Below are 27,423 nucleotides of genomic sequence, written 5' to 3'. Positions count from 1 at the left end.
GTTTTTTCCAGGATTTTTCTGTTTGAGCATAGTCACTTTAAGATGTTTTCTTGTTCATGTTTTAGATTTTTGTTTGTTGCGGTTGCACCCGATTCAAGAGGCGAATGGCTCACAAGGCTATACCAAATAAATGAAACTGAAGACAGGCGGACGTAATATTTCACTTGCGCCATGGTGAAGGTGGCATGGGGGAGATCCATGCTGCAGATTCTGTCCATCTCATTGTTCCTCTGGTCGTGTGTCCCGTGCAGGAGTCGGAGGACGGATTTCATCCAGGGTTGACGCTGGTGCTGGCAGGCCAGCGCGACTGCTGCAGCCGGGTGGTCTGTGTGCATGTTGGGTGGTGGTGCGGTGAGCGTGTGTGTGCATGGTGAGTGGGCGGTGTGTGTGGTGAGCGGACGGTGTGTGGTGAACGGGCGTTGTATGTCGGTGATTCGTGCGTGTGTTGTGAGCGGGTACTGTGTGTATTCAGCGGGTGGTTTGCGTGTGTGTGTTGAGTGGTGAGCAGGTGATGTGTGTGTGATGAGTAGGCTGTGTGGGAGCGGATCCACGTGACTTCTCCCCCTTGACTTCACCTCTCCCCGGGACGGTTCCATGGCTGCGGGAAGATGGGCAGGCGTCGTTAATTATTTGTGAATTCCTGCTCTTGACCTTCAACGGAAGGGATTTAACTTTGTCTGATGTCGACATTTTGCCTCTTTTTGATTTCGTAGCACTTACCAGAAAATGTAAATGAGGGTTTACTGGTACTAATTGGCGAACGCATTTCAACCTTTCATTTGTTCAACCGCAGCATCAGCTCCGATGTTACGTTGCCGTTGACCTTGCGGCATTTGCTTTTGCTGTCGCGCCGTGATTCATCGGCATTCGGCGGGATGACTGGTTGTATTTCTTGGCGCTTAAATGGGGGTTCGACGCTGAACCGTAAACATTGCACAGTAAATTTGAAAGCACTCGTGAGTACGGTACGGTCATAATGTCGATATCACACGACGCGAAAGCCCCCCCCCCCGCGCGTTTATAAGACGCGAGAATGAGCCGCCATCCGACGCTATCGAACGTCTCAAGACCCCGTCAACGGCTTAGTTTACAAAAGCAAACGAGGACTTGGGAGGTTGAGAGAAGAGAAGAAAAAAAAATAGCACATTTAGAAACCCGCCAGCTTCTCAAACGTAGCCCTCCCCAGGCGTATAGGCCGCTAACGTTGACAAGGTGACCTCGCCTTGTTCCACACCAGCGTCCGCCGGATGTGTGGATTCCGGTGGACTTTTTTTTTTATCGAGAGAAGATTATCCGGTAAAAGATATACAGTGTGTACCAAATACTAAACGCATTGATGAGCTGCGATGAAAGCAGATTGGGAGAATTCCGTTTTCGGTTTCTCGTCGCGTCTGCTGTCATTAACGAAATCGCCGAATACCTGGAGAATTTGATCGGATAGTGATTTTTATGTGTTGCTGTTTATCGCGGAAGTTGTTACGTTACGTTATTGTACCGTACTTCCCGACGGCGAGAGGCCCACAGCAATCGTTTTGCTGATTGTTTTTTATTGGAGAAAATGGTTTACTTATCGGTCGCGACTCCTCGTAGCCGACGGCCCTCGAGAAAGTGAACCCCGGCGTCAATAACCCGAACTCGGCACGGCGGCACCCGCGGGCCGTCGTGAAATATGCAAGACTTGCCGACAATCCGAGGCGCCGAAACGTCCCCCACGCAGCGGCGAAATGGCGCCACCCTTTGCGAGGCGTCGCTCTCGCGCCTGGGAGGAGGCGAGAGACCTCCCGCTCTCAATCGGCGTTCGCCGTCGGCCTCCCACCGAATCCCCTTCTCTGTCCTGCGTCTTGGAGCACCGCACGCCTCTCACCGCCGTCGCTGGCTGAGAGCGTTGGCTCGGTGGTTTCGTGACGAAAAATGTTGGCGTTTTTATTTTTTTATGGCCTGGGATTTTGGGTCGAAGTCGAGGTGATACGGAGCCGAGCAAGGCCCCACAAACGTTAACCAGTCAATTGGCTCGAATGAGGTCCGTCTAATTCGAATTTTAATGTCGTACGGTATAATGACAGCTTGCTTAACTCTGGTGGCGGTTTGTGGAGTAGGAAGGGGGTAAAGCCCAGCGTGTGATTTTTGGCTGCTCTTTGTTGCCGATGTTGGGTTAGGCCTCATGGAGGAATGGAATATATTAGAAGTTAAACGGCGCCCTCCCTAGAGGGACTGAACGCGCTGAAACGCAATGGTGCAAACTTCTTCCGTGGGCTTTCTGATCGCAGGCCTGAGCCCTCGCTCTGTATCGTGAGTTAATAACGCAACCTCTGACTTCGTAAGTTCGAGTTTATTTTGTTTAAACAGGTGAGGAACTCAAGAGTCCAAGAGAGTATCATTTGCATGAGTGACCTGGGGCAATTAGTCTGCCAGTAGGGGGGCGATGATTGCTATGTATAATCCCAATTGGAATTATCCGTGTAAAATTTCATAGAAAGTTAGAACTCAGTTCAGTAATTAGCCAGTAATATTCGAATTTGGCAAATTTGGACCCTGATGCCGGCACACAATAGCCTTGCGAATGATTTGAGAGGAACTTTTAGCGTCCACTGATTATCACCACCGCAGCGATAATCAGGGAGGCTGCTGGATTTTAACCTTGAATCTCTCCGCAACGAGCGTGTGAATGCTGCTACCGCTGGGCCAAGCCACCACCGCGAAATGTGATGTGTAGCAGTGCTGCTTCTCTGGGTCTGTGCGGTGGTGAAGTTATAATTATGAATGCACATGCCAACTCTGAAATATCGGCAAAAAGAAAAATGCCCCCCAAAAAAATGGAAAGGCCAAATTTAAGGAATGTTGGTTTGTTGCAGAGCCGATTCGCCAACCATTGGTGTCCCTAACCGGCAAGTCGACCAGTTAACGCCACTGGCAATCCCACTGACCATAGCCATAACCAAATAGCCAGTGAACCATTGGTACCAGCCCTGCCCCTCACCCCACCACCAGCATTCGCCAAGGCCCCGTCTGAATTGTCAGTGTTGGGTGTTCGCAGAGCTAAACAGCCACCACCTCGTTGGTGGGCACAGGGTGCTGCAGACCTCCTAGATGGCCGCATCGGGAGTACGTCGTTTTTCACCGTGCACCCAGTCGGTTACCATGTGGGGGGGGGGGGGGGGTCAGAGTTAATTCTGCTGCCTTTGTAATTCATGCCCCCCAAGGCCCGACTCCAGCTCCTCTCAGATCGTGGGGTGTGGGCGGCGGCGGCGGCGGCGGGGATGGCAGCAGCAGCAGCAGCTCGGCTGTTGTCTGGGCCACCATGTCAGTGATAGTCCGCTCAGGAGGGTGAATCTGGGTGGGCCACGGGGGCCTGTGGTGGTACAGGGCCCACTCCGGCACCCCCCTGCTACAGGGCCTAATGCCCCCCCCCCCCCACTTCCCGCCCTTCTGTTGGGCTTCGTTGTTTCTGCTGGCGTTAGAGTAGTTCGTTTTGTGTACTGTTTGTGGTTATTTTTGTTTCACCAAGGTGCTTTGCTTTGTGATTTTTTGTTTCCGCTCAAGTATGAATCCTGTGTTTGATTCTGAGCCACGGCTGACATCAGTGGCGAGTGATATCTTCCACCCATTCACCCCTCCACCCCAAACGCGTGGCGGGGGGAGTGTGTGTGTAATATCATTGTAATTAACATTGTTTTCCACGAAACTGTCAAAAGACGTCTCTGTCTGGCGAGCGTAGAAGAGGCCGCCACAATCCGTGACCCTGAACAGGGGGGGACTCCCTCTCGTGGAGGGAGAAAGACGTTGCAGGGCTGCGCCTATGTTCCCCCCATTCCCTCCTTTTCCGTGAATACTGTTAAACGTAAACACGTCTTAAGCTTCTTTTGTGCAAAACGTAAACAAATGGAAATGCCCATATACACAAACCGTTCACTGATTTTGCGTACTCGTAGTTTTAACGACTCCCCACATCCTGTGCATTTGTAGGGGTTTGTTTTTTGTTGTGCGCGCACGGTATGTTCCGACGTGTTCATGATTCTCCTGGCCGCTATGGTGTGTGCGTTTACAAACCTTACGAAGGTTTCTGTTCGTACGGCTGACCGGTATTGCCATCTCCGTGGTGGTTGGCCGCTACGAATCTCGTAACGATCTTTATTCGAGTTTTGCATGTGTGTGCACGTGTATTAGCCCATAATGATATATATAGAGAGAATATATAGAGCAATTGAATTGTTATCAAATATACAGGGTGATCCATCTATCGGATACTCCCCGTTAACATAATGTGATTTCAAATCCTCTACGACGCCTCCCACCTCAACGTGTCGTCCATCTCCACGTGTCTTCCACATCAACGTGTCTTCCATCTCCACGTGTAACCTACCTAAACGCGTCTCTCATCTCCACGTGTCTGTCTCAGACCTCCACGTTCCTCACACCTCCACGTATCTTCCACCTTCACGTATCTTCCACCTCCGATCTCACCTCTACGTGTCTCCCACCACGTGGCTGTCTCAGACCTCCACGTGTGTCCCACATCAGCGTATCACCCACCTCATCATGTCTCCTAACCTCCACCAACCTCGACACACTTATTGAATCAATGAACAACACTTATCTTGTTCACGTAGTCAAACATCGTTTTTACAACATTCAATGGTCCGTTGAGATGCACGCCAGAGGATCATTCGTAGAAATCATCGTGACATCTATAAACGAAAGAAAAAATCACCCTGTATATAGCAAAATAATAACGATGATTGAAAACCAATGGACGGCAATACCAACTCACGCGTCGTTTGTGATTGGAGGGGTGACAGAACTGGGAATTTTCGGTTGTGCTGTGATTGAGTTGCAGCATCGCAGACGGCGCGCGCCTTTGCACGGTGCGAGTCGCGTGGAAGTAGTTTTCTTTTTTTACCCTCCAGCTTGTCATGAAAAATAAACAATTGACAACAGCAATTGCCCGGCATGTTGGTGAAACTGTTACCGTAACCTTCGATGAGCACGATTAGGCTACGTGCGGTGCGAAAAAAGTTCAACAAAGAGTTGCAGTGTACACACACACAGCTTCCGCGCTCTGTATATGTTACGTTGTAATAAAGTTTCACAATGTGTGGCTGGGTTTCAAACGAACGACTCCCAACGTCTCTGCTCTGCACAGAATGATTATTGTGTGCGATTGCAATTTTTAAACAAAAACATTAACGCATCATATCCCAGAGCCCGTTACGAGCACTTTCACACGGTGGGGGATGTTGTCCACACTTCACCACGCTGGTTAGTGAAGGTTGGAGTGCAGAACAACGGATATGTTGCACTGATACCCCCATACGACCGGTGTACATGGTGGTCCGAGAAGGTAGGTAGGCTCGACGCCTGCTGACCTTCCGAGGTCTTGAGGAGGTCGGAGGGGGCATTCCGAGTGATTTTGGTCACAGGTTCTTTCAATGATGACGTTTAAATAAACATTTAGAGGCGGGGAGTGGTGGGGGACCGCGTGTATTTCAGAATCGGAACATTTATCCTGGAGGAATCTGATGAGCTATAAAGCGCTGTGTTTGTTCCACATGTCCAGTAGAGAACGTAGCCGCAGCAGGTTCATGGCATTGTTCGATCACCCTTCGATTTGGGGGGGGGGGGGGGGGGCTTGAGGCCAGCGCGAGGCAGAAAGGGTTCGTATCACCATGCGCCCGATGAAGCACCATCACGGAGTGGCGGGCAAGGAACGCGTCCACAGAGGGAGACAGGGAACGTTGTTGACCCGGTCGGTGGAGATGGAGCGGTGGAATCGACTCGTGGGCGGGTAGAGTGCCTCTATGCGGCTTATTACGCCGCGCAAGATGAGATTTGTTTTTTGTTCTGAGAAATGGACAACGGATACTGTCATCCAGCGGTGGATTGATCGTGGCTGACGATGCGAGGCTAAAAAAACGTGGCACATTTACGGTGGGGGTCGATCTTAATCTAGAATTGAAGCTTTCGTGACTGCAGAAATTACTATACTCATTGGTATGTAGAAATTAAATAAAATTTTAAATAAATCACAAATGAAATAAATCACGACGTTTCGAACGTAACACAAGCGCTCATCATCAGGTGGAAATGGGGCAAAACATATAGCGAGGGAACACACAGAGGGACATCGCACACAGAACGGCAAACTGCACGGAGGCAAATACAGCAAGAAGATGGGAGACGCGAACTCAAATATCCTTGCAGTCACGAAAACTTTAAATCTAGAATGAAGAGGACAAGGTCTCGTGAACAGACACTGAGACACGAGGTACAAGGTAGCAGAGATACATACACAGAGAAGACAGGGAAAGTAAGTACGGTAATTGCTTGAATAGAAAAGCGCGGAATTTGCGCAGGGCTCTCTGCGTGTATTCACGCGCACCTTGGCCGTGACTTTTAATACAAAAACATCACGGCTTTACTGAGTTATGATAGCTCTTTTTTTCAGAAGCGACGACCTGGCTATATCACAAATGATAACGCAACCAAGTGGGCTTATCGTCGTGTGGAAATGTACAGCGGCCAAACGCTCTGAACGCGTGACGCTGATTCTAAACGTGGACCACGGGGAGAGAAAGTCACGCAAACTCCACATCGGTAACGTTTTAGATCGCTTCAGGGTGGCGCGGTTGTTTAACTGCGCGTTCCATACAGCAAAGAGAGAGACCTGGGTTCGTATTCCCGACTCGGCCGCCTTTCTGCGTGGAGTTTGAATTCTTCCCGCCTCCGTTCTGCGCAGCACCGGATTAAGTACGGGGCCTGTAGCATATACAGCAGCTACTTTTGCTACGACGTTATAAGCCGGCACCGGTTCTGCGTGGTCTTCCTCCGGGTTCCTCGGCTTCCTCCCACACTTCAAATAAAACTCAAACCTATGAACCAGGTGAGGCCCACCGAGTTATCTAGCTATTTTTGTTTTTTTAAAGAAGCGACTTGGCCACAGATGAGAGCCCGACAAAGTTGTTTATCGTGTGGACATTTATCGCTGCCAACTACAGTAGCCCAAACGCGTGATTCTAAATGTGGAGGAGGAAAAACCGGAAGACCCGAAGAAAAATCCACACGATCACGGGGAGAGAGAGAGAGACGCAAACTCCAAATATACAGTTTAACACGGAGGATTTCGCGACCAATATCCATAATGTGCAGGGTGCTTCAAAAAAATGTTTAACACTTCTGAGAATTTGCAACGAGGCCACAAAAAATGTGCCTCCTGGGCTCTGAGACCACCTGATGAAGATCCCAGTCACATTGTTGACAATGATGGCGAACAAGACTTTAAGAAGCTATTAACAGACATTTGTTATTATGTTACAGTGTATTATCCATTCTTTTTCCATTAAAAACGATAGTCCCGTACAAGTGTTAAAACAAATTTGAAGCACCCTGTACACAAAACCCAAAACGTCTATGAATGAAGGAGGTTAATGGATGTCCACAATTGCCACGTGGTCATGCCACGTGGGCCCATCCGCGGTGAGAACTTAAAGTGGCAGCGGTCGCAGGACCTCTCCATGTGGTAGCGTGGCCGAGCGGTCTAAGGCGCTGGATTAAGGCTCCAGTCTCTTCGGAGGCGTGGGTTCAAATCCCACCGCTGCCAACTGAAATATTTTTTTAAACTAAATTTCTATTCACTTTTGTATCATATATATTCTTTGGGATGATTACAGCTACATTTGTACCAACAACAAAAAATACATTAACAATCGTGGTGGTGTTTTTTTTATTTTAATTGCTGTTATTATATAGACGCGCATAAGATTATTTGTGTTTTAATTGCGGCGTGGTCGCGTTTAGCCACGCGGTGTCACATGGAGGCCGCGATCCGCCGCTGCCGCCGCTGCCGCTGCTGCTGCTACACCCTCACATGGTTCTATGCAAACCCCGCACAGAGTAAGTTTCCCTTCCTGGCGCTGAGCTTTTGAACAGAAGCGCCGCCGTCGACTTTTGCAGCGTTTATTGTTGAAGTTTCGTTTACGAATTAAAACCGCCTTAGCGCGACAACGCCTCGCGTCGCCGAGACTTAGGCCGCGGCGAAGCCTCGCTCTCGCCTGGATGTGCTACCGGTGGAAGCGGGAGGCTCCGGGCAGGGCCGGGCGACGCCCCCCGGCCTCGCCGGCCTCGCAGTCACCATTCGTTACGCTTTGGTTTACATCTTTAAAACGTAGCGCCAACGCTAACGCGTTGTACGTGCGTGTTGGTGTGCGCTTGGTTTGAGTCATTGACGGTGATTTGTTTTGTAGCGACGTGGGGACACGCTGAGATTCGCGTCTTGCCACTGACCAGCTGAGTTCAACCACGTGAGTTGTTTAACTCGCAAGTCGTTAGGACTTTCCCCAACAATATCCATAATAAATGTTCTTTCGGTAAAGCCACGGAGATAAAAACAAATAAACATAATAATATAGTAATATAATAACTATTATTTGTTCAATCTATGTGGCTTTACCGAAAGACCCAAATAATATGAATCGCTGCAGTCACGAAAGCTTTAAGTCAAGATTAAATCTATAATGTTTTTTTTGTTTAGATCGCGTAAATATAAAAAAGCCCTCCACCACCCGACACGGCCAATCAGTAAGGGTCGTCACCGACACAAAACGTGCCACATTCGTTACTCGCTCTCCAACACATCGCTTGTGTGTTGTACAACATTTCCAATTCAAGTACGACGTTTCGCCGGTAATTGCGACCAGCATCATCAGGCGGACATCCATTGAGATTATTTTTTCTCTCTGTTTAATCGGTCCCTCTATATTTAACCAGGCAAGAACATCGCATTGAGTCTTATTCTGTTCCGGATGAGACGACAGCTTGCATTCTTGCTATCATTATTATTATTATTTTGCAATCCGTGTTTTCTCTTTACAGATTGTACATTTGAGTTCACAGTGTGCACGTGCTCACGTTTCCTGCAACAGCCGGGCGTGGTGTTGGCCACCTACCTCCTTCGTGTGACGTGTCGCTAACAGCACTTGTCCCGACTGTTAAAGGCTATGCAGGGGATCACCTGTATCATCGTTTTCTCGAAGTCCGAGGTCGTAATCGTTAATCTGGTAGTACAGATTGAAGTGGAGTCTTGCCCAAAGCCTGGACGTTAACAACCTACCCGAATGCCAACGACTTATCCTGAACCCTAGCGCTTGCGTCAAACACCCGTCGGTAACCACCAGTTCCTTAACCCAACTCCGTAACGCTGACACCAGCACCACATCTGAAGAGTGATAGGTGATATACGCAAAAGGCACAATTGTGACTTACATGCCTTGTATGTCACTGACACGGCCGTGCCTTCCGTTCAAAATTGTGGAGATTTAATTTAATAAATAAGCAGGACAATGAGACATCTGTATCATTGCAGTTTCATCCTTGTTAGGAATCTTCAGTACAGTAATATCCACCATCTATCCTTAACCCATAATCGGTGAATCTCTACGTCTTCGCGTGCACAGGGGTGAAGACTCGTGACGGCAGTGAGGACCTCTGGTGAGGGTACAGCGGTGAGGGTGTGCCAGCATCGTCCCCCCGGTGCCAGAAGTGGTGTCCCACCAACGCCCACGTGGATGCTGTGACACGGACGCTGCGACGGGTGGACGCTGTGATGAGTGGGTGGCGTGACGGGTGGCTGGTATGACGTTGGGACGGTGTGGCATTTGGGCGGTGTGACGGGTGGACGGTGGTGAAATGCGGCTGGTGTGACGGGGGAACGACAGTGTGACGCGCGTCCGTTTTGACACGGGAGCGAGGGGAGCGGCAGACTGCATCACCATGGCGACCGCCACAGACGACGAGGACGACCCTATCGTCGAGGAGGTGAGCGAGGACGCACGGCGCTGCTCACACACCAGAGGCTAGCGTGCACGTACAGACAGGCGTACATGTAGCTGGTGTACAGGCGGCAGGTACCGAGCGTGTAGTAGACACGGTGCCTGCATACTCGACGCCTCTGTGCATCACGTTTCTACACCCGCTGTCTGTGTGTCTGCTCACCGTAATCCTTGTGCGTGTGCGGCCTGGTGCCTGTACATTTGCTTGCAGCTTGTCTGCTGACTGTACACCTACTGCCTGTATGTCTGCTGCCTGTACACCCGGTGTCTTCGCCTGACACCTGTAGTAGCGTCCTGTGACACCGATGTGCGTGATATATTCGAGTGTAACGGCGATGGCCTTGTTGGATGCTGTTGTGCGTGTGACAGATCGACGTGTACCTGGCGAAGGGACTCGCTGACAAGCTCTACCTCTTCCAGGTAATTGGCAAACCTGACCCTGGGGTGGGGGGTGGTTTAACGAAGTCACCAGAAAATTCCAGCTTTTCACCAAGTCACACTGATCAGCCGGGTGAAGTATGGTACGACGCTTGCCAACTAAAGTTTAAAGCAGCGTTAATACTCGAGTTATGTCCGTCTGCCTGCCTGTAACACGGGGGACGCGGTGGGCAATAACTCGTGTAAAGTTGATCCCGTAATAAACAACATTTTTGTTATCAATTTCTGTTGCTGTTCGAGGACATTCCCTGTAGAAAAACTGGCCACATTGATCAAACGGTTGCCGAACATTTGGCGGTAAAAACCAGCGCTAAATAAAATAGACTTTTCAGCCATGGCGATGACGTCGCACGCCACGCGTTTGGTGCCATCACCATGACATCACTACACGTGACGTCACCTCACGACATCGCGCGCCGTGTGACGTCACGTGCCGCGCACTCGGAAGGTCGCGTTATCGTCGCGTTATTAAACACATTCCGGGGACAAATGAGCACGTTGGAGAGCGTTGCGGAATCCGCACGCACGCACACACGTCTTCTTCCTTGGGTTCCGTGCGGCTCTTGAGTCGGCCGTCGCGTCTCGTTTTGCAGTACCCGGTGCGGCCCGCGGGCATGACGTACGAGGGCACGCCACACCTCGCCACACGCATCAAGCCCAAGCTGCATAAGGTGAGCGTCGAGGATAGAGGGTGGTGGTGGTGGTGGTGGGGGGGGTGGCGGGGCGGGGCACGGAGAGACCCTCCTCTGGCCACGGGGGCATGGTGTAGGGAAGAGAGGCTCGGTGGGTTGGGGCGGCTCCTGCCTTGGACACGAGCCTGCCTGTGGCCGGACGCCCTTCGTGTGTGAACGAACGAGCGAACGTCCGTACATCGCAACGCAGGGAGCGCACCGCGGCCTCCGATCACGTGACCGGGTCACCCGAGTCCGTGTCGTCGTTTTCAAACTCCTTGGCATCGCCTCGTCGCAGTCGGTCGCGTGCTTTGGCCTCCGGTGGGCAGCAGTCGTAGTCATCATCACGCCCTCGATGGCATCAATCCGCTCGTCGTCACCTTTGGGCAAGCTGAAAAATAACAAGCGGCCCCGTCAATGAATCGTTTTGTTGGCGATTGCGTTCTTCCCCGAACGAACGCTGCAGGTGGAGCTGGAGCTGGGCATCAACGTGACGAGTCCCAACTACTCGCGCAGCAAGGGGGAGCAGATCGCACTCAACGTGGACGGGGCCCACGGGGACGACGGCAGCGGCTCCTGCACCTACTCCACGTAAACGCTCACCGTCGCTCACCTCCACTCACCTCCACTCACCGTGACTCACTGTCGCTCACCTCCACTTACCGTCACTCGGCTCCTCTCACCTCCACTCATGGTAACTCACTTCTTCTCACCGTCAATCACCGTCACTCACCTACACTCACTGTCGCTTGCCCACACTCGCTGTCACTCACCGTCGCACTAATCGCCACTCACCATAACGATCTGTTACTCCCCTCCGCTCACCATCACTCACCGCCACTCGCCTCCACTCACCTCCAGTAGAGTGACCGGGGGCTTTGCGGTGCCGCGTGAGCCGTGACTCGGGTTTCCCTTGCGCTCGCCGCGTAGGAAGCTGATGGACAAGCAGCTGCTGTGCTCCAGTCAGACGCCGGGCAGCGCGTCGCGCTACGCCATCGCCCTCTACCGCAGGGGTACGTGAACGGGGCGACGTGGTCTATCGCGGCCTTCTTCATCGCAAGGCTCGACGGCCACTGGCGGCCGCTGGCGGTCCCTGGTGGCCTTTAGTGCGGACCCTGACGTGTGGCCCCCGACAATGCACAACACGTGACAACACCACGTCGTCGTGAAACCCGGTGGTTTAAAATGTGTGGCGGCCCCCACACTGATGTCTTATCGGTGATAGTGGCCCCCCTCTGAAAATGAGTGATGCACCCCAGCCGCAACAACACGTCGTGAACGTGGCGCGGGCGAGAACGGCGCGGGCCCGAATGTGTGTCCACGTGTGCACGCGTGTCTGAAACCCGCGCGTTCGAAAACTCGTGCGTCCTAAACCCGCACGTGTCCTAAACTCGTGTGTCTTAAATCCGCGCTTCAACCCGCGCTTGTTAAATCTGCGTGTCCTCTAAACCCGCGTGCCTGGTCCCCTTTACCCCCCACCCCCTCTCCCCCGTGTGCCGGCAGGCGAGCTGCACGTGACGCCGCTCCAAGGCGTCTTGCAGCTGCGTCCCAGCTTCTCGTACCTCGACAAGGCCGACTCCAAGCACAAGGACAAGGACGCCGCCCAAGACGGTGAGCCGGGATGCCCACCCCGTGACCCCCGCCACCATTCTCTCTCTCTCTCGCGGGGAGAGAGGCCCGTCCGTGCCGGTAAAAGTCGCGCGGTTTTCCCGCGTTGCTCCGGGCTGTCCGGTTCCGGGTGAGCTGCCCCGATGTTTGTAAGACAAGGACCCGTTCTTGTAAGACGTGGGTGACAGGAAGCGAAATAATAGGTTTTACCCTTTCTGGCAATAAAACAGTTGTGATGTGCAAACACCAAATAGAAACCCTTTTCAAGGATCGAAGTACTGCATTGACCACTCGCAGTACTTGTGGTGAACATGCAAACAAACATGATCTGATAATATGATTTGGCCTACACCAGAGACAGCCTTCTTTACGCAGACTTGATTCCTTGCAAAAGGTTCTCTATTTGGTGTTTGAACATCTTAACACAACTGTTTTATTGCCAGAAAGGGTAAAACCTCTAATTATTTTTAACTCTTTGATACTGGGAAAAAAGGTCCCGTGAAAGACAGCAAGCCTGAGCCCGCTGGCGAAACGCTGGATGTCAACACAAACCCTGAGTTTTCTTGTAGCGAAGCAGTGCTGCAGTGCTGCTGTGCTGCTGGTAAAGGCCGTGGCGACCCATTGGTTGCGTGAAATATACTTGTAATATTTTATGCGGAGAGACAAGGTAGGTGTGTTTTTTATTTCGTGATTAACATTCTCTGCAACGACACCCGCTGTTCATTTTCCGTTTTAGATTTCAGTATTTCATTATCGGTTGGATGACAAATCGGACAACACGGGAAGTGATTGGCGGGACTTGGTGACATCATCGGCATCATTGGCAGCCGTGTCGTGCTGGGCGTGGCTTGTGGGGGGGTTTCCCGCCTTCGGGAGGCAGGGGTGGCGGTGGGGGGCGTGCGGCATGATCGCCGCTTGACACGTGAAGTTACTGTCGATTGAACGCACCCCCGAGGACAAACGCACGTCGGGAACACTTAGAGAATCCACGCGCGTGTGCGCGGCTTTCCTTCCTCCTTGCCCTAATTGGTGCTCGTGTTGTGGAGCGCGCAGGCGACTCGTCGCAGGAGGAGGCCGAGGACGATGTCAAGCAAGTGACGGTGAGCGCCGACGAGATCACTAACTCGGGGGTCGAGTTTTACGCGCATTTCGGATTGCTCCCGTGACAGTGGTCGGTCGCAGAGGGGTTTCGCCGAATACATTTTTTCAAATGATTTGACGTAATTGTGCAATCGGGGGGGACATAAAGCAAATCTATACAAACGAGACGAAGAATCGAATTGACAGTTGAATCAAATCGCGATCCCCGAATCATGGCAATAATCATCATCGTCGTAGTAACGGGGAAGGGACAGGGCGAGTCGCTCGGTGCCGCGTGACGACGCTCGCCACCATCGATGTCACGGTGGCGCACAGCGTGGCACGGTGGTGCACAGCATGGCACGCAGCGTGGTGCACAGCGTGGTGCACAGCATGGCACGCAGCGTGGTGCACAGCGTGGCACGGTGGTGCACAGCGTGGTGCACAGCGTGGCACGGTGGTGCACAGCATGGCACGCAGCGTGTTGCACAGCGTGGTGCACAGCGTGACGCAGCAATCGCTAAGAATCTGGTTGCGGCGTTGCACCAGGTGCGGTTCGCGCGACCGGAGAGCGACCGCGCCAAGCAGCGGCGGATGCAGTCGTACGAGTACATGCAGCAGAAGCAGGCGGAGGAGCCGTGGTTCAACCTCCGCCACCACGGACTCAAGGTGAGCGCCGTGTACTTCAGGGCTCTCACGCTCGCTCACAAAGACAAGGATCCCCCGTATAGCCTCAACAGACCGTTGGGGCGAGTGCTGTTAGCGAGCTCACCCACACGCACCCACACGCACCCACGGCCACAGATGCCGGCAGCAGGGCAAGGCGGTGTATGCCAACGTGGCGTGTCTCTCCCGTGGTGCGCGCAGGACGGGCGCGCGGACCACGAGCGACAGTACCTGCTGGCGCAGAGCGGCATGATGGAGGCGTGCGAGCTCATGAAGACGCCCAAGTGAGCGAGCCTCTAGCAACCCCGCTCCGCTCGTTAACGCGTCGGCTCGCTCTCGCGCTCCGGGAGCGTTCGTTTCGGGGGACCCGGGTCACTCTTGTAAACGAGACTCACCCTCCTCGTGAGACGAAGCCTCCGTGATCTTAACCCATCCATCGTCCCCCGTGCGCTTCGTTCGCAGGGAGTACCTCTCCATGCTGATGCCTCCCGCGAAAGAGGAGAAAATGTGAGTTTGCTCCGCACTCACCCACCCGTGATCCTGCACCTGTTTATCCGATGCCCGCCAGTCCCCACCCCCCGCCACCACCAGCACGCACGCACGCACGCGGCATTGACGCGGGCGCGGCGCTGCCACTGTGTTCACAGCGAGGTGACGGTGGCGCCCAGCAATGTCATGTCCATGGCTCAGCTGCGCACGTTGCCGCTCGGAGACCAGGTGAAGACGCTCATGAAGAACGGTGAGCACCTTGAGGGGGTGTGCTTGTGTCTGTGTGTGTGTGTGTGTATGTCCGTCTGGCCGTTTGTGCGTGTGTGCGCGTCTGTGTGCGCGTCTGTGTGCGCGTCTGTGTGCGCGTCTGTGTGCGTGTTTGTGTGTGTGTTTGTATACGTGTGTGTGCATCTGTGTGCGTGCGCCTGTGTGTGCGCCTGTGTGTATGTCTGTGTGTATGTTCGTCTGGCCGTTTGTGCGTGTGCGCGCATCTGTGTGCGTGTCTGTGTGCATGTTTGTGTGTGTGTGTGTTTGTATACGTGTGTGTGGGTGTGTGTGGGGAGCAGTAGTGCAGCGGTTAGCGCGCTGCATTATGAACCCGGCGACCCGGGTTCAATTCCCGCTCATGGCCAACACCAGTGACGATAATCTGAACCGGTCCTGGGCCTCCCCGAGTTCGACTCAGCCTCAAATGAGTTCCTGGTGCGGTGTATAAACATCGCTATGGGGAGACAAAGGTGGTCAGACGTGGTGCTGGTCATAGTTGCTCAGCACTTGCCCCCACAGTCTGTTAAGGCTGTGTGTGCGTGCCCGTGTCTCCGTCCGCGCGTTGCAGTGAAAGTGATTCAGTTCTCGCAGCTGATGTCGCTGCTGAGCCCCGGGCTCGACTCGGTGTCTGTGCTGCGCAGCGTGCAGCAGGTGGCCCTGCTAGTGCAGGGCTGCTGGGTCGTCAAGAGGTGGGTGCGCTACCAGCCTGCCCCACATCCCATCGCACGCAGACCCATGGACTTACACACACAGCCATGAACATGCAAATAGAAACATAGACTCACGTGCAGATGCGTGGAGTTACACAGAGGGGCCCATGGGTTAATCCAGGACCCGATGGCATGGCTATCGAGTGCACAGACGGTGCGACTGCACTGCAGCCCACGGTCTGGAGGAGCCCAAGAGAATCAACTGGCTCCGCTCGAGAGAGAGCTCCATCTAACCATGAGGGGGGGGGGTGAGGGACACGGCTGAGTCCCGGATTCAAACCCAGGATCTTGGGGGGTGCCGGCTCCTCGCTCCAACTTCCGAGCCGCCCGACTTCTTGAGTTCTTTACTCTTTGGTTCTTTCGGTAAAGCCACGTAGGTATAAAATAAAATAGATCACGACGTTGCGAGCGCAACACACGCATCCCAAACGTCGTAATCTATTTTATTTTATTTTCTACCCACGTGACTTTACCGAAAGAACCAAAGAGTATGGATTCCTGCAGTCACGAAAGCTTCAAATCAAGATTCTTGAGTTATATTTTGATGGCCGTTGATCCCTTGTGTGCACCCCCCTTCCCCCCCCACCTTTGGTTGTTTGACTTGCATCCCACTGGGATTTTTGCACACAGCGTTGGTGTACGGTGCTTTTTTTCTGCAATATTTTGCTGTAATTTCTTGGATTTTCTGTTTGCACTCAGTCACATATTCACTTTAAGATGTTTTCTTGTTCATGTTTTTGTTTTTTGTTTGTTGCGGTTGCACCCGATTCAAGAGCCGAATGGCTCACAGGGCTATACCTAATAAATGAACTTGAACCCCCCCACTCCCCCCCCCCCCCACTTTCCCCCCCCCCACAGCGAGGTGCTCTACCCCAAGGACTCGCTGAGCCCTCACAGCGGGATCCCCGGCGAGCTGCTGTGCCGTGCCCGAGACTTCGTCGTGAGTCTCCCGAGCCGCGTGACGCCGCTTCCCGTTTGCGCCCCGCGGCCCTTTCGCCGTTCCGCGCCGGGGCACCGTGACGGCCGCGGCGGAATTAACCTCTCTGGCGCCGCGCCGGTTTGGCGAAAATTATCGATTCTCGCGGGGCGCTCCCGCCCGCCCGCCGACGCGTGCGTCGTTGATCGCCGGGCTTGAGGATCGATATGAACGGCAGACACAGGAGGTAGCGGGTGTAGTCGTAGTACGGGCAGCGGTGTGTCCGCCGGGCAGCGGATGCATCGGGGGAGACCCAGGACTGGTTCAGTTGTGGCTCAGGAGCCGCATGGCTCACAGGGCGATACCTAATAAATGAAACTTGAAAAAATTAAATGAAACTTGAAATGTCGGGCATGGCTGGGAGCGAAACTTGTGTCGCGGTTTTTGGACTTTAAACCCGACCCTACTTTTTTTTTACATATTCCTTCTCCGTTGTCGTTTCGTTGAGCCAGGCCACTCTCTTACACATGAGACGATTCCCGGTTTCCTTGAGGTCTCGCCTGGCTGAGCAAAATCAACTCGAAACAGTTAAGTAACCCTGCGGTGTGTGTGCATGCGTGTGTGTGTGTACGTGCGTGTGGCCGCCCGGCAGATGTGGAGGTTCACGCAGGAGAGGATGCTCCTGCGCAAGGACGTCGCCGGAATCGTCAAGGTGGGGTGCGACGCACGCAACACGCACACGTCATGCACACGTCACGCACGCGTCACGCTCGTCCGTCCCTCGTTGCTAAGTGGGAGAGGGAAGGTCATCAACGATGAGGGTCAGCGTTGGCCGCCTGCGTCAATGCCGCCGCGCTTCTCAACCACAACTGCCCATCGCGCTTACACAGTCAAAAACCACCACCACCCACTACCACCACCACCACCACCCGTCGCCCGGAACCCAACCACAACCAACAACATTTCATCTAACCACCACCATCCACCACCTTTGTCGTCCGACCACCACCACCCACCGCCACCCGTCACCCACAATCCAACCACGGTCAACGACATCCCACCCACCACCATCAACTCAACCACCACTGTCACTAACAACCCCGCCACCACACTCCGCCACCACCAACTGCCACCACCAACCGCCACCACCAACCGCCACCACCAACCGCCACCACCAACCGCCACCACCAACCGCCACCACCAACCGCCACCACCAACCGCCACCACCTGCCAGCCACAGCCCACACGTGCACGTGCCTGTGTGCGAGCGTCTACACCAGCGTGTGCCAGCACGCGTGCGGGATCTGCGTGAACGCGTGTGTTTCTGCGGTCTTAACCCCCCACCACCCCCCCCACCCTCTCCTCCGCTGCACACAGCTGCCCCCCGACGACATGCGCGAGATCTTCCAGCAGGTGGCCGTGTCGCGCATCGGCCTGGGCTGGGAGTTCATGCAGCCGCGCGACGACGACTTTGTGCGGAGGCACGCCGACGTGGTGCAGCGGCAGACCATGCTGTGGGCGGGCGTCCAGGCGCGGTGAGCTTCCAACGCCGCCGCCACTACCGAACCACGCCCCCACCCACCCGTCCACCCATCCACCCATCCACCTCCACCCCCACCCACCCCCCCAAACAATCCCGTTGCCAATGAACGCCGTGTTGTGAGCTGCGGGCGGACGGGATAATGGTTCACTGTCTCGAAGGAAATCATGAACGATGATGATTTCAGCTTGTAACGCGCTGCTGCTTGCTGCTACTACTGCCGCCGCCGCCGACGACGCACGGTGGAAATCGACAACGGAATTTTGTATCGACCGGATCTGATAACGGCAAATGTTAAATGACGTTGCCCGTCGACCACCGACAAACCGGTCGTCGGCATCGCTCGTTACGCAGCCCGAATCGCCACTGCCGATCTCGTGCGAGTTGAGTATCGGACGTGCGCGTGACGTGCGCGTGACGTGCGCTCCTGCGTTTGTGTGTGTGTGGAGCGGTAGTGCAGTGGTTAGCGCGCCGTGTTACAAACCCGGCATCCCGAGTTCGATTCCCGCTCACGGCCAACACCGGTGACGATTATCTGAACCGGTCCTGGGCTTCCCCTAGGTCGACTCAGCCTCAAATGAGTACCTGGTGCGGCGTGTAAAGATCACCGGGCGTGACCACCCCCCCCCCCCCCCTCCACCATGAGCCGTGCCGGCCTTCATAGGTGCTCGCTAACAGCACTTGCCCTAACAGTCTGTTAAGGCTACGCGGGTGATCTTTGTGTGTGACCGCCAGGCTGGAGAAGGCGTACGGTCTGAAGAAGGAGGACATGCTACCCAAGAAGCCAGAGGCACCGCCACCGGGTACGTTCCGTGACAAATAATCGCGCCTCTCTGTATTTTTGCTCTCATCGTCGATGGAATGTGTTCCGCAGTCGGTGACTAATGAGCAAATGAACGAATGTGCGTACGTACTTACGTATGTATGTATGTACGAACGCACTGCAGGGACCGTGGTGACGGGAGAGGAGCGGCTCAGGCTGGCCAGGTCAAAGATCATGGAACACAAGGAGGATCTGGAACAGACCTACAAACAGCGGCATTCCCAGAATCCCACGAGGCAGACCCACAATGCCGTGCAGGAGAGCGGCGGCGTGCGCATCAAGGAGGAGCGCGCCAGCGATGCCGAGGATACGGTGAGAGCTCACGCGGCTGCGTTTTTTGCCGATCCGCTGCTGGATGAAGGCCTTCCCAAGCCGCTGATGCCGCCACAACCACCACCTCTCACGGTCCCGTCATGTAATAATCCATCGAGCGTGTGCGCTTGACCCGAATTAATCGCTCCATCTCCCAGGAGAACGGCCTCTCCGACACATTGCGTTCCTCGAGTCTTTACCTTTACCGCCTTGCTTTTTATCGTTATGATTAGTAATAATATGATTGTTTAGAGAAGAAGTTTCGCTGAGTCACGTGCCAAGTATTTGCAGGAGGGGCCGTCGATTGCAATGCATAATCCGATTGAGCAAATTTTTGGGGTACATTCTCAGATTTGGACAATGACGCTGGCACACAATGGGCCTCCTCTGGCGAATGACGTCGACCTGTAACCAACCGGGAACTCGAGAGACCGGCACGAGTCTTATTTGTTGAGCGTGACTTGGGTCAACCAAGTTGCCAAGAGCAATAACATAGAAAACAAAAAACAGCACCACGGTTACACCATTGGAACCTCATTTGCCAGTAAAAAATATGATAATTGGTTTTTTACCCTTCTATCTGGCAACAAAACAAGGAGTCATGTTTGCATAGACCACAATACCTGCAGCCATAATGTAAACAAATAAAATAACTCTGATAATGTATGCACTGTCCTTGAAGTTGATTGGTCCACACCCGAGACAGCTTTCCTTAGAGCCTAGTCTCACATGGGTTGGACCAGATGACGCCAAAAGGCGCACAACTCAAAGACAATGCACCCACGTGAGACGAGGCTCTAAGGAAAGCTGTCTCGGGTGTGGACCAATCAACTTCAAGGACAGTGCATACATTATCAGAGTTATGTTTTTTTTTTGCATTATGGCTGCAGGTATTGTGGTCTATGCAAACATGACTCCTTGTAAAAAAGGTGTCAGTTTTGTTGCCAGATAGAAGGGTAAAAAACAATTATCAGCACCACGGTTATCGACCCCGGCTCCCCTCCCTCCCCTCATCGTCACCCTCCGGGCGCAGGAACCGATGGACGTGGACGGCTCCAACGGAGCGCCGGCGCTCGCCAACGGAGAGCACGGCGCCCCGGGGGAGTCGGAGGGGGCGGCGGCGGCGGCGGGAGCCGAGACCCAGCGGCGCGAGCTCCTGGCGTTCGTGCGAGCGCGCCTCGCCGAGCACACGGTGCTGCCGCTGCGCGAGCTGCGCCGGCTGCTCGACCGCCACCTGGCGGCGCTGGCCCCGGGCCACGTGCTCGGCGCCGGCGTCTCCCCGCTCATGCTGCAGGAGGCGGCGCTGCAGAGCGGCGGCCGGCAGATACACGTGCAGGTGCGCGCGTGACTGTGCGTGTGTGACTGTGCGTGTGTGACTGTGCGTGTGACTACGTGTGTGACTGCGTGTGTGACCGCGCGTGTGACTGCGCGTGTGACTGCGCGTGTGACTGCGCGTGTGACTGCGCGTGTGACTGCGCGTGCGCGTCTAACAACACTCGCCCCCTGCAGACTGTTAAGGCTGTACGGTGATCTTTGTAAATTTTTTTGGTCTTTGCGCGCTGCGCAACGAACCCGGCGACCCGAGTTCAATTCCAGCTCACGGCCAACACCGGTGACGATTATCTGAACCGCTCCTGGGCCTCCCCTAGGTCGGGTCAGCCTCAAATGAGTACCCGGTGCGATGTGTAAACCTCGCCACTGGGCAGACAAAGGCGGTCCGGCGTGGTGCTGGCCACCCACTGACTGGTGTACCGTGCCGGCATTCATAAAGGTGCTCGCTAACAGCGCTTGCCCCAAAGGTCTGCTAAGGCTAATACGGGGGATCTTTGTCTCTGTAACTGTGTGCCTGCGTGCGACTCCATGTGTGTGACCCATGCGTGTTTGCGCGCGGGTACGACTGCGTGCGCATGCTTGCGTACAGCCCTAATAGGTTCTCACTGTAACGGCACTTGCCTCGATAATCTGCAAGGCTCAATGGGGGAGGAATCTTGTTGCCAAATGCAAAGATCTCTCGTTCAGTCGTAAAGAACCAGAGGCTCGGAATCCCATCAGACGGGATTCGCAAACATCGTGCCCCACTGCGGGGACGCGAACCCGGCTCGCTGATACTGTGGTTTAAGCAGTCAGACCGTGACTCACGGTACCTACCGATCCCTTCCGGAACACCAACCGCACCGGATTGCTTTTGCCGCTGGCGCTTCACGTCACCGTCGCGCTCCTTGCCGCCGCCAGATTCCGCCGCAGTTCCTCTCGGACGCCAACAACGACAAGGTGTTCGCAAACTGGAGCGCGGGGGACGCTCACGAGAAGGTTCGTTCGAATCACTGCCCCCCACGCAGCCCCCCATTCACCACCCCCCCCCACCCAGCCCCCCATTCACCACCCCCAAAACCCACCCCTCCATTCACCACCCCCTCCCACCCAAACCCTTATTCACCACCCCCCCCGCCCACCGCCCCATTCACCACCCCCAAAACCCAACCCCTCATTCACCGCCCCCCCCACCCAAACCCTTATTCACCACCCCCCCCGCCCACCGCCCCATTCACCACCCCCAAAACCCACCCCCCCATTCACCACCCCCAAAACCCAACCCCTCATTCACCGCCCCCCCCACCCAAACCCTTATTCACCACCCCCCCCACCCACCCCCCCCATTCACCACCCCCCCCACCCACCCCCCCCATTCACCCCGCCCACCCCCCCATTCACCACACCCCCCACCCAACCCCTCATTCACCACCCCCCCACCCACCCCCCCATTCACCACACCCCCCACCACACCCCCATTCACCCCGCCCACCCCCCATTCACCAGCCCCCCCCACCCACCCCCCCATTCACCCTCCCCACCCCCCATTCACCGCCCCCCCCCCCCCACTGAACCACCCACCCCCTCTTACCTCCTTGCTGCACCATCGCGCTGACAATCAGCAAGCCCAGCCCCCCGCGGTCTACACGGCTCACTTGTTTGCCGGCGCGCGGGTGGTGGCGTTTGTTGTGGGCGAGCGTGGCTATATCCGGCCGAGATTGTGTCAATCCGCGGTGAGATTCGTGGCCACGCCGGTACTTGTTGCGCGGTGAAGGCGTAGGGTGTTGTCCCGGCGGGGTGGGTTACGTCTCGGCTCGCTCCGCGTGGTTGGTGGTGATGATGATGGTGGTTGATGGTGGTGATCAGGAGGCCGAGTGTCCATCCTAACCAGCGCCTCCTCGCTGTGCAGCCCCGGCAGGTTCTTCTGGAGATGTTCAATGAGAACTACCGGCTGAAGCGCCCGGCCATCCAGTCGCGGCTCGCACTCGCCGGAGGACCCGAGCCGGACAAACCGACGCTTGACAAGCTGCTGAAGGTCGCTCACACCACCACCACCACCAGTGTCTCCTACTCCTCCACCACCACCACTAGTGTCTCCTACTCCTCCACCACCACCACCAGTGTCTCCTACTCTTCCACCACCACCAGTGTCTCCTACTCCTCCACCACCACCACCAGTGTCTCCTACTCTTCCACCACCACCAGTGTCTCCTACTCCTCCACCACCACCACCAGTGTCTCCTACTCCTCCACCACCACCAGTGTCTCCTACTCCTACACCACCACCACCAGTGTCTCCTACTCCTCCACCACCACCACCAGTGTCTCCTACTCCTCCACCACCACCACCACCAGTGTCTCCTACTCCACCACCACCACCACCACCAGTGTCTCCTACTCCTCCACCACCACCACCAGTGTCTCCTACTCCTCCACCACCACCACCAGTGTCTCCTACTCCTCCTCCACCACCACCACCACCAGTGTCTCCTACTCCTCCACCACCACCAGTGTCTCCTACTCCTCCACCATCACCACCAGTGTCTCCTACTCCTCCACCACCACCAGTGTCTCCTACTCCTCCACCACCACCACCACCAGTGTCTCCTACTCCTCCACCACCACCACCAGTGTATCCTACTCCTCCTCCACCACCACCACCAGTGCCTCCTACTCCTCCACCACCACCACCAGTGTCTCCTACTCCTCCACCACCACCACCAGTGTCTCCTACTCCTCCACCACCACCACCACCAGTGTCTCCTACTCCTCCACCACCACTAGTGTCTCCTACTCCTCCACCACCACCACCAGTGTCTCCTACTCCTCCACCACCACCAGTGTCTCCTACTCCTCCACCACCACTAGTGTCTCCTACTCCTCCACCACCACCACCAGTGTCTCCTACTCCTCCACCACCACTAGTGTCTCCTACTCCTCCACCACCACCACCAGTGTCTCCTACTCCTCCACCACCACCACCAGTGTCTCCTACTCCTCCACCACCACCACTAGTGTCTCCTACTCCTCCACCACCACCAGTGTCTCCTACTCCTCTTCCACCACCACCACCACCAGTGTCTCCTACTCCACCACCACCACCACCAGTGTATCCTGCACCACCGTGACGTTCGTCCCTGTGCGTGTCCTCACCGCTGCAATTCCCCATTCCCCGCCGTGTGCAGGAGTGCTGCGTGAGCCGCAATGGGATGTGGTACCTGAAGGGAACGACTCCGTCATGACAGCAGCCGTCGCCTCGGGGTGCGAGGAGGGGGCGGAGGGGGGGGCGGGAGGAGCGTGGGTGAGGAGTGCAGGTGAGTGAAGTGGTGTGGCCGTGAAACCCGGGGATTGGCCTCAGCCCAAGGCTCCGTGGTCAGGTTGCCACTTGGACATGTCATGGTTGGAGAGAAGAATATTTCACAAGACTGGAATAGTGGAGAACTGCATGCATATGCACTGTCTCGATGGCTGTGTTGTTATTATTATGATTGTTGTTGCACAGTCAACAAAAATGCGCTGTGACCTTTACGGACCCGGGAAGACTTACAGATTTGCCTGGACGGCCACATCAAAAATAAAAAAGAACGTTTCTGGCAAATCCAGGACAGGTGCCAACCTTACCACATGGCCTCCCTGGACTCCCAACGGCCATCGTCATCCCCGCCGCCACCTTCCTTTCTAGACGAGAGGAAATGAGGCGACCTTCGAGACCGACGGCTGAGAGGGCAGAGAGATGCCATGGTGGGAGGGCGGGAGGGCAGGACAGCCGGGGTCTTCTCGGCGGCCTCGCTGCCGCCCCCCACACAAGCAGTTTCAAGTGCTGCCCCCCCCCCCTTACTACGGGGCAACCTCGCCTCCGCTGCCTCCACTACCACCGCAAAGTCTCGCGCTGCCACGGAACGGCAGCCCTGGAGACTCAAATCACGCGGCCCTCTGCTGGGCCAAGAAAAGAAGGCGATCATTTTTTTTTTCTCCGAAGTTTACGACTGATGTGTTTTTTTTCTCTCTCCGGCTTAAGTTTCATGTTTCTTTTTTCCCCTCCCGCCGCCCCCCCCCCTTCCCCCCGCTTCTCCTCACCTCTGTGATTGATGTAAGAAGGTTACGCGAGCTGTGCATATACTGTACATCTGTTGGTTATGTCCAAGTATTTTCATCGTGCGGTAACGCAAACCTGTCAAGCCCTTATCAGTGCCCCACCTTATTACGGACCAATTCAGAACTTATTGGTCACCCCCGTACCCTTGTCAATCTCAACGTTCATCCTGCAAACTCCCATCACAAGGGAGAAACGCAAACAAACAGACAAAAAAACAATTGCCCGTATTGAAATGGCTGTACGCCGTATGGACCTCAAAGCTCAACTTCCCCTCTTGATTTAAATCTAGATTTGAAGCTTTCGTGAATGCAGGAATCCATACTCTTTGGTTCTTTCGGTAAAGTCACGTGGGTAGAAAAAAACCCAACTTCCCTGTACAAGAATACGGGGTAATCCATATGGCTTGACACGGTATGGTAACGGATTCGTTTCGTTCGCGGCGTGGATTGGCTCTCAAGTCCGGCAGTCAAGTGACGTGGGTGGGGCGGGTGGGGTGGTCCGGGTTGTGCACGCGGATTTTCTGTCGAGGACACAGGTTGAGGCACGCACTGCGCTGAGTTTTGTAATGAGATGCTGCTGCGGTCTTACACTTCATGAATTGCAGGTTACGTTTGCTGCCTGCCGGCCGTAATGCCAAACCTGATTGCGATAAACATTGATGTGCGTTTTGGAATTGCCATTTTTGTTGTTGTCGTCACCATTGGATATTTAAAGCCTATTACATGTCTGTTCCGTCTCACTTGAGATCTGGTTAAAACAAATACCCGTCGTGAATTTATACCGACGACGGAGCCTGCATGTGATGCCAGGGAACGACACTGGCTGGAGGAGTCGGTACAGGGCTGCTGCTCTCCTCTCTCACAGTGTCACATTTTCCCCGTCTGTGCAGTGTTTGTTGACACTCAGTGGGTTTTTAACGCTTGCGTATCCCATTTCTACTGGCACATCTGAGCTGCACCAGAGTTGGGGCCATCATGGTACAGGTGTTTTTTTTTCCCACTAGCTTCTTGCCAAGCCGAGCCAGAACAATACCGTGAAATTCTGGCCTTGTAGTAATTGTGAATGTGACGCGTAGCCCAGTAGGACCAGGATCAGGGGTTCGTTTACTGACAGTCGGCAGCATGGCTCTGGTCTTAAAGTGGAAAAAACCAACCTGGTGCCTCCTGAGCCACGCTGGGCTGGGTCGGCACGTGGTTCACTTCGCTCAGCTGGGGGCGGGGGGGGATTATGTTTAATGCCATATTTTAAAGATTGCGTTTCGGTGCAGATAACGGTCACCGGCAACACTTGAAAGCGGGGTTTAGTCTCCGGTGTAGAAGTACAAAATCGAAACTTTTTACAGCGGTGAATACGCTTCATTTGAACGCTGAATTTTTGGCAAGAATTCAACAAAAGAATGTTCTATTGCGATAGCCGCATTGGAAGTAATGAACAGGAACAAACGGCAAAAACAACCCCATTCACATTTGTCAACAGCACTGCCCGAAGAGGAATAATATACAATACCGTAGACCGATAACGCCACCCCCCCTCCCGTTCACGACGGTGGTGTAAATTGACGAACCTATGTGATGTTTTATTTTTTTCTCCCCCCCCCCCTCATCCTCGATGTCGCAGAGCAAGGACCGAAGTGTTATTACCAGAACCGAGGTCAATTATAATTGCAGTTGCGCAATTTGTAATGAAATGGAATCGCAATGTCAAATATAATGACTGTTTTGGCAAACAATGCTGCTGCTGCTGTATTTTATTATAATTGACCGAAGGTCTCGTTTTTATCATCCCTTTATTTAATGGTTCGAGTTGAATGGATTTGCTGAAGCTGTCGAGACGAAAGATATCGGAAGCTCCGTGCAGTACAACGGACATGTGCAGTGTCGAAAGTAAACATTAAAAGGCGCAGCCCCTGCAATTCCTCTTGTCACGCCACTGCTTGCAAAGGGGCCCTCTGCAAGAGGGAGCTCCAAAAGGTCATCTCGAAGATACTTGGCCTACTTTTGCAGACCGCACAGGCAGTGGCCAGACGCCTTGGACGAGATGGGGAGTTGCCCCACGCTTTACCCCACCACACACCACAATGACCGGTGGTGGAGCCGTCGGCAGCGTGGGGAGCGGTGGTGAAGCGGTTAGCGCGCTGCGCTGTGAACCCGGCGACACGGGTTTGATTCCCGCTCACGGCCAACACCAGTGACGATTATCTGAACCGGTCCTGGGCCTCCCCTAGGTCGACTCAGCCTCAAATGAGTACCTGATGCGGTGTGTAAACATCGCCACTGGGGAGACAAAGGCGGCCGGGCGTGGTGCTGGCCACCCACCCCCTCGTGTACCATTCCGGCCTTCATAGGTGCTCGCTAACAGCACTTGCCCCTACAGTCTGTTAAGGCTACACGGGGGATCTTTGTCTTCTGGTGTCGCCATGCGTAAGCAGCGATCTTCGCTAACGAGTTTCTGCTCCTCGCAGACGTCACGCACCTGGGGGGGGGTCAGACATTTGTGACGATGTGTGACGAGGGGGGGGGTGGTGAGAAATGTGACGTCACATCAAAATGCGCAACTTTAAATAAATATGGGCAACACGTTCTACTTAATTAAATATACTTTTTAATAAATGTTTTCTCCTAACAACATCAGAGTGCAGCGCCACATTAAATACGCACTACAATGACAATAGTTTA

General features: G+C 54.5%; 2 protein-coding genes and 1 non-coding gene across 4 annotated transcripts in view; all 3 read left to right on the top strand.

Annotated features, from left to right (window-relative positions):
- The window catches only part of EEF2K (eukaryotic elongation factor 2 kinase), a 39,991-nt gene extending 34,883 nt beyond the window's left edge, over window positions 1–5,108 (top strand). The window contains 1 exon segment of the mRNA XM_061548913.1: window positions 252–5,108. The gene's annotated coding sequence lies outside the window, so the exon portion shown is untranslated.
- A 2,404-nt stretch (window positions 5,109–7,512) lies between these two features.
- TRNAL-AAG (transfer RNA leucine (anticodon AAG)) lies at window positions 7,513–7,594 on the top strand. The gene has a single exon. It is a non-coding gene; the product is annotated as a tRNA-Leu (tRNA).
- POLR3E (RNA polymerase III subunit E) lies at window positions 7,529–27,141 on the top strand. Of its 2 annotated transcripts, none has more exons than XM_061548917.1 (22): window positions 7,529–7,887; window positions 9,447–9,807; window positions 10,191–10,241; window positions 10,853–10,930; window positions 11,397–11,521; window positions 11,861–11,943; window positions 12,434–12,541; window positions 13,592–13,638; window positions 14,168–14,287; window positions 14,486–14,568; window positions 14,747–14,791; window positions 14,932–15,023; window positions 15,609–15,729; window positions 16,609–16,690; window positions 17,319–17,378; window positions 18,044–18,201; window positions 18,942–19,009; window positions 19,154–19,341; window positions 20,375–20,677; window positions 21,574–21,651; window positions 22,562–22,687; window positions 23,838–27,141. In XM_061548917.1, the coding sequence occupies exons 2-22, from the start codon at window positions 9,763–9,765 to the stop codon at window positions 23,892–23,894; spliced, it is 2,118 nt and encodes a 705-aa protein (XP_061404901.1). In that variant the 5' UTR covers window positions 7,529–7,887; window positions 9,447–9,762; the 3' UTR covers window positions 23,895–27,141. The 2 variants fall into 2 exon arrangements, with proteins under 2 accessions (XP_061404901.1, XP_061404902.1); XM_061548918.1 differs by lacking the exon at window positions 7,529–7,887 and adding an exon at window positions 8,238–8,294.
- The last annotated feature ends 282 nt before the right edge of the window (window positions 27,142–27,423 follow it).

Source organism: Lethenteron reissneri, chromosome 10 (genome assembly GCF_015708825.2).
Source record: "Lethenteron reissneri isolate LAM-NWPU_2019-01 chromosome 10, ASM1570882v1, whole genome shotgun sequence".
Classification (NCBI taxonomy): Eukaryota; Metazoa; Chordata; class Hyperoartia; order Petromyzontiformes; family Petromyzontidae; genus Lethenteron; species Lethenteron reissneri.
The sequence above is the reverse complement of the archived record's forward strand: the minus strand, read 5'-3'. Positions and strand labels throughout refer to the sequence as shown.

What these genes read in the sequence shown, in the direction of transcription:
- POLR3E (XM_061548917.1), top strand. Translation starts at nt 9,763, where the DNA reads ATGGCGACCGCCACAGACGACGAGGACGACCCTATCGTCGAGGAG. An exon ending in GGCTCCTGCACCTACTCCAC is followed by an intron (nt 11,522 to 11,860) that starts GTAAACGCTCAC and finishes CTCGCCGCGTAG; the next exon opens with GAAGCTGATGGACAAGCAGC. An exon ending in ACGTCGCCGGAATCGTCAAG is followed by an intron (nt 17,379 to 18,043) that starts GTGGGGTGCGAC and finishes CGCTGCACACAG; the next exon opens with CTGCCCCCCGACGACATGCG.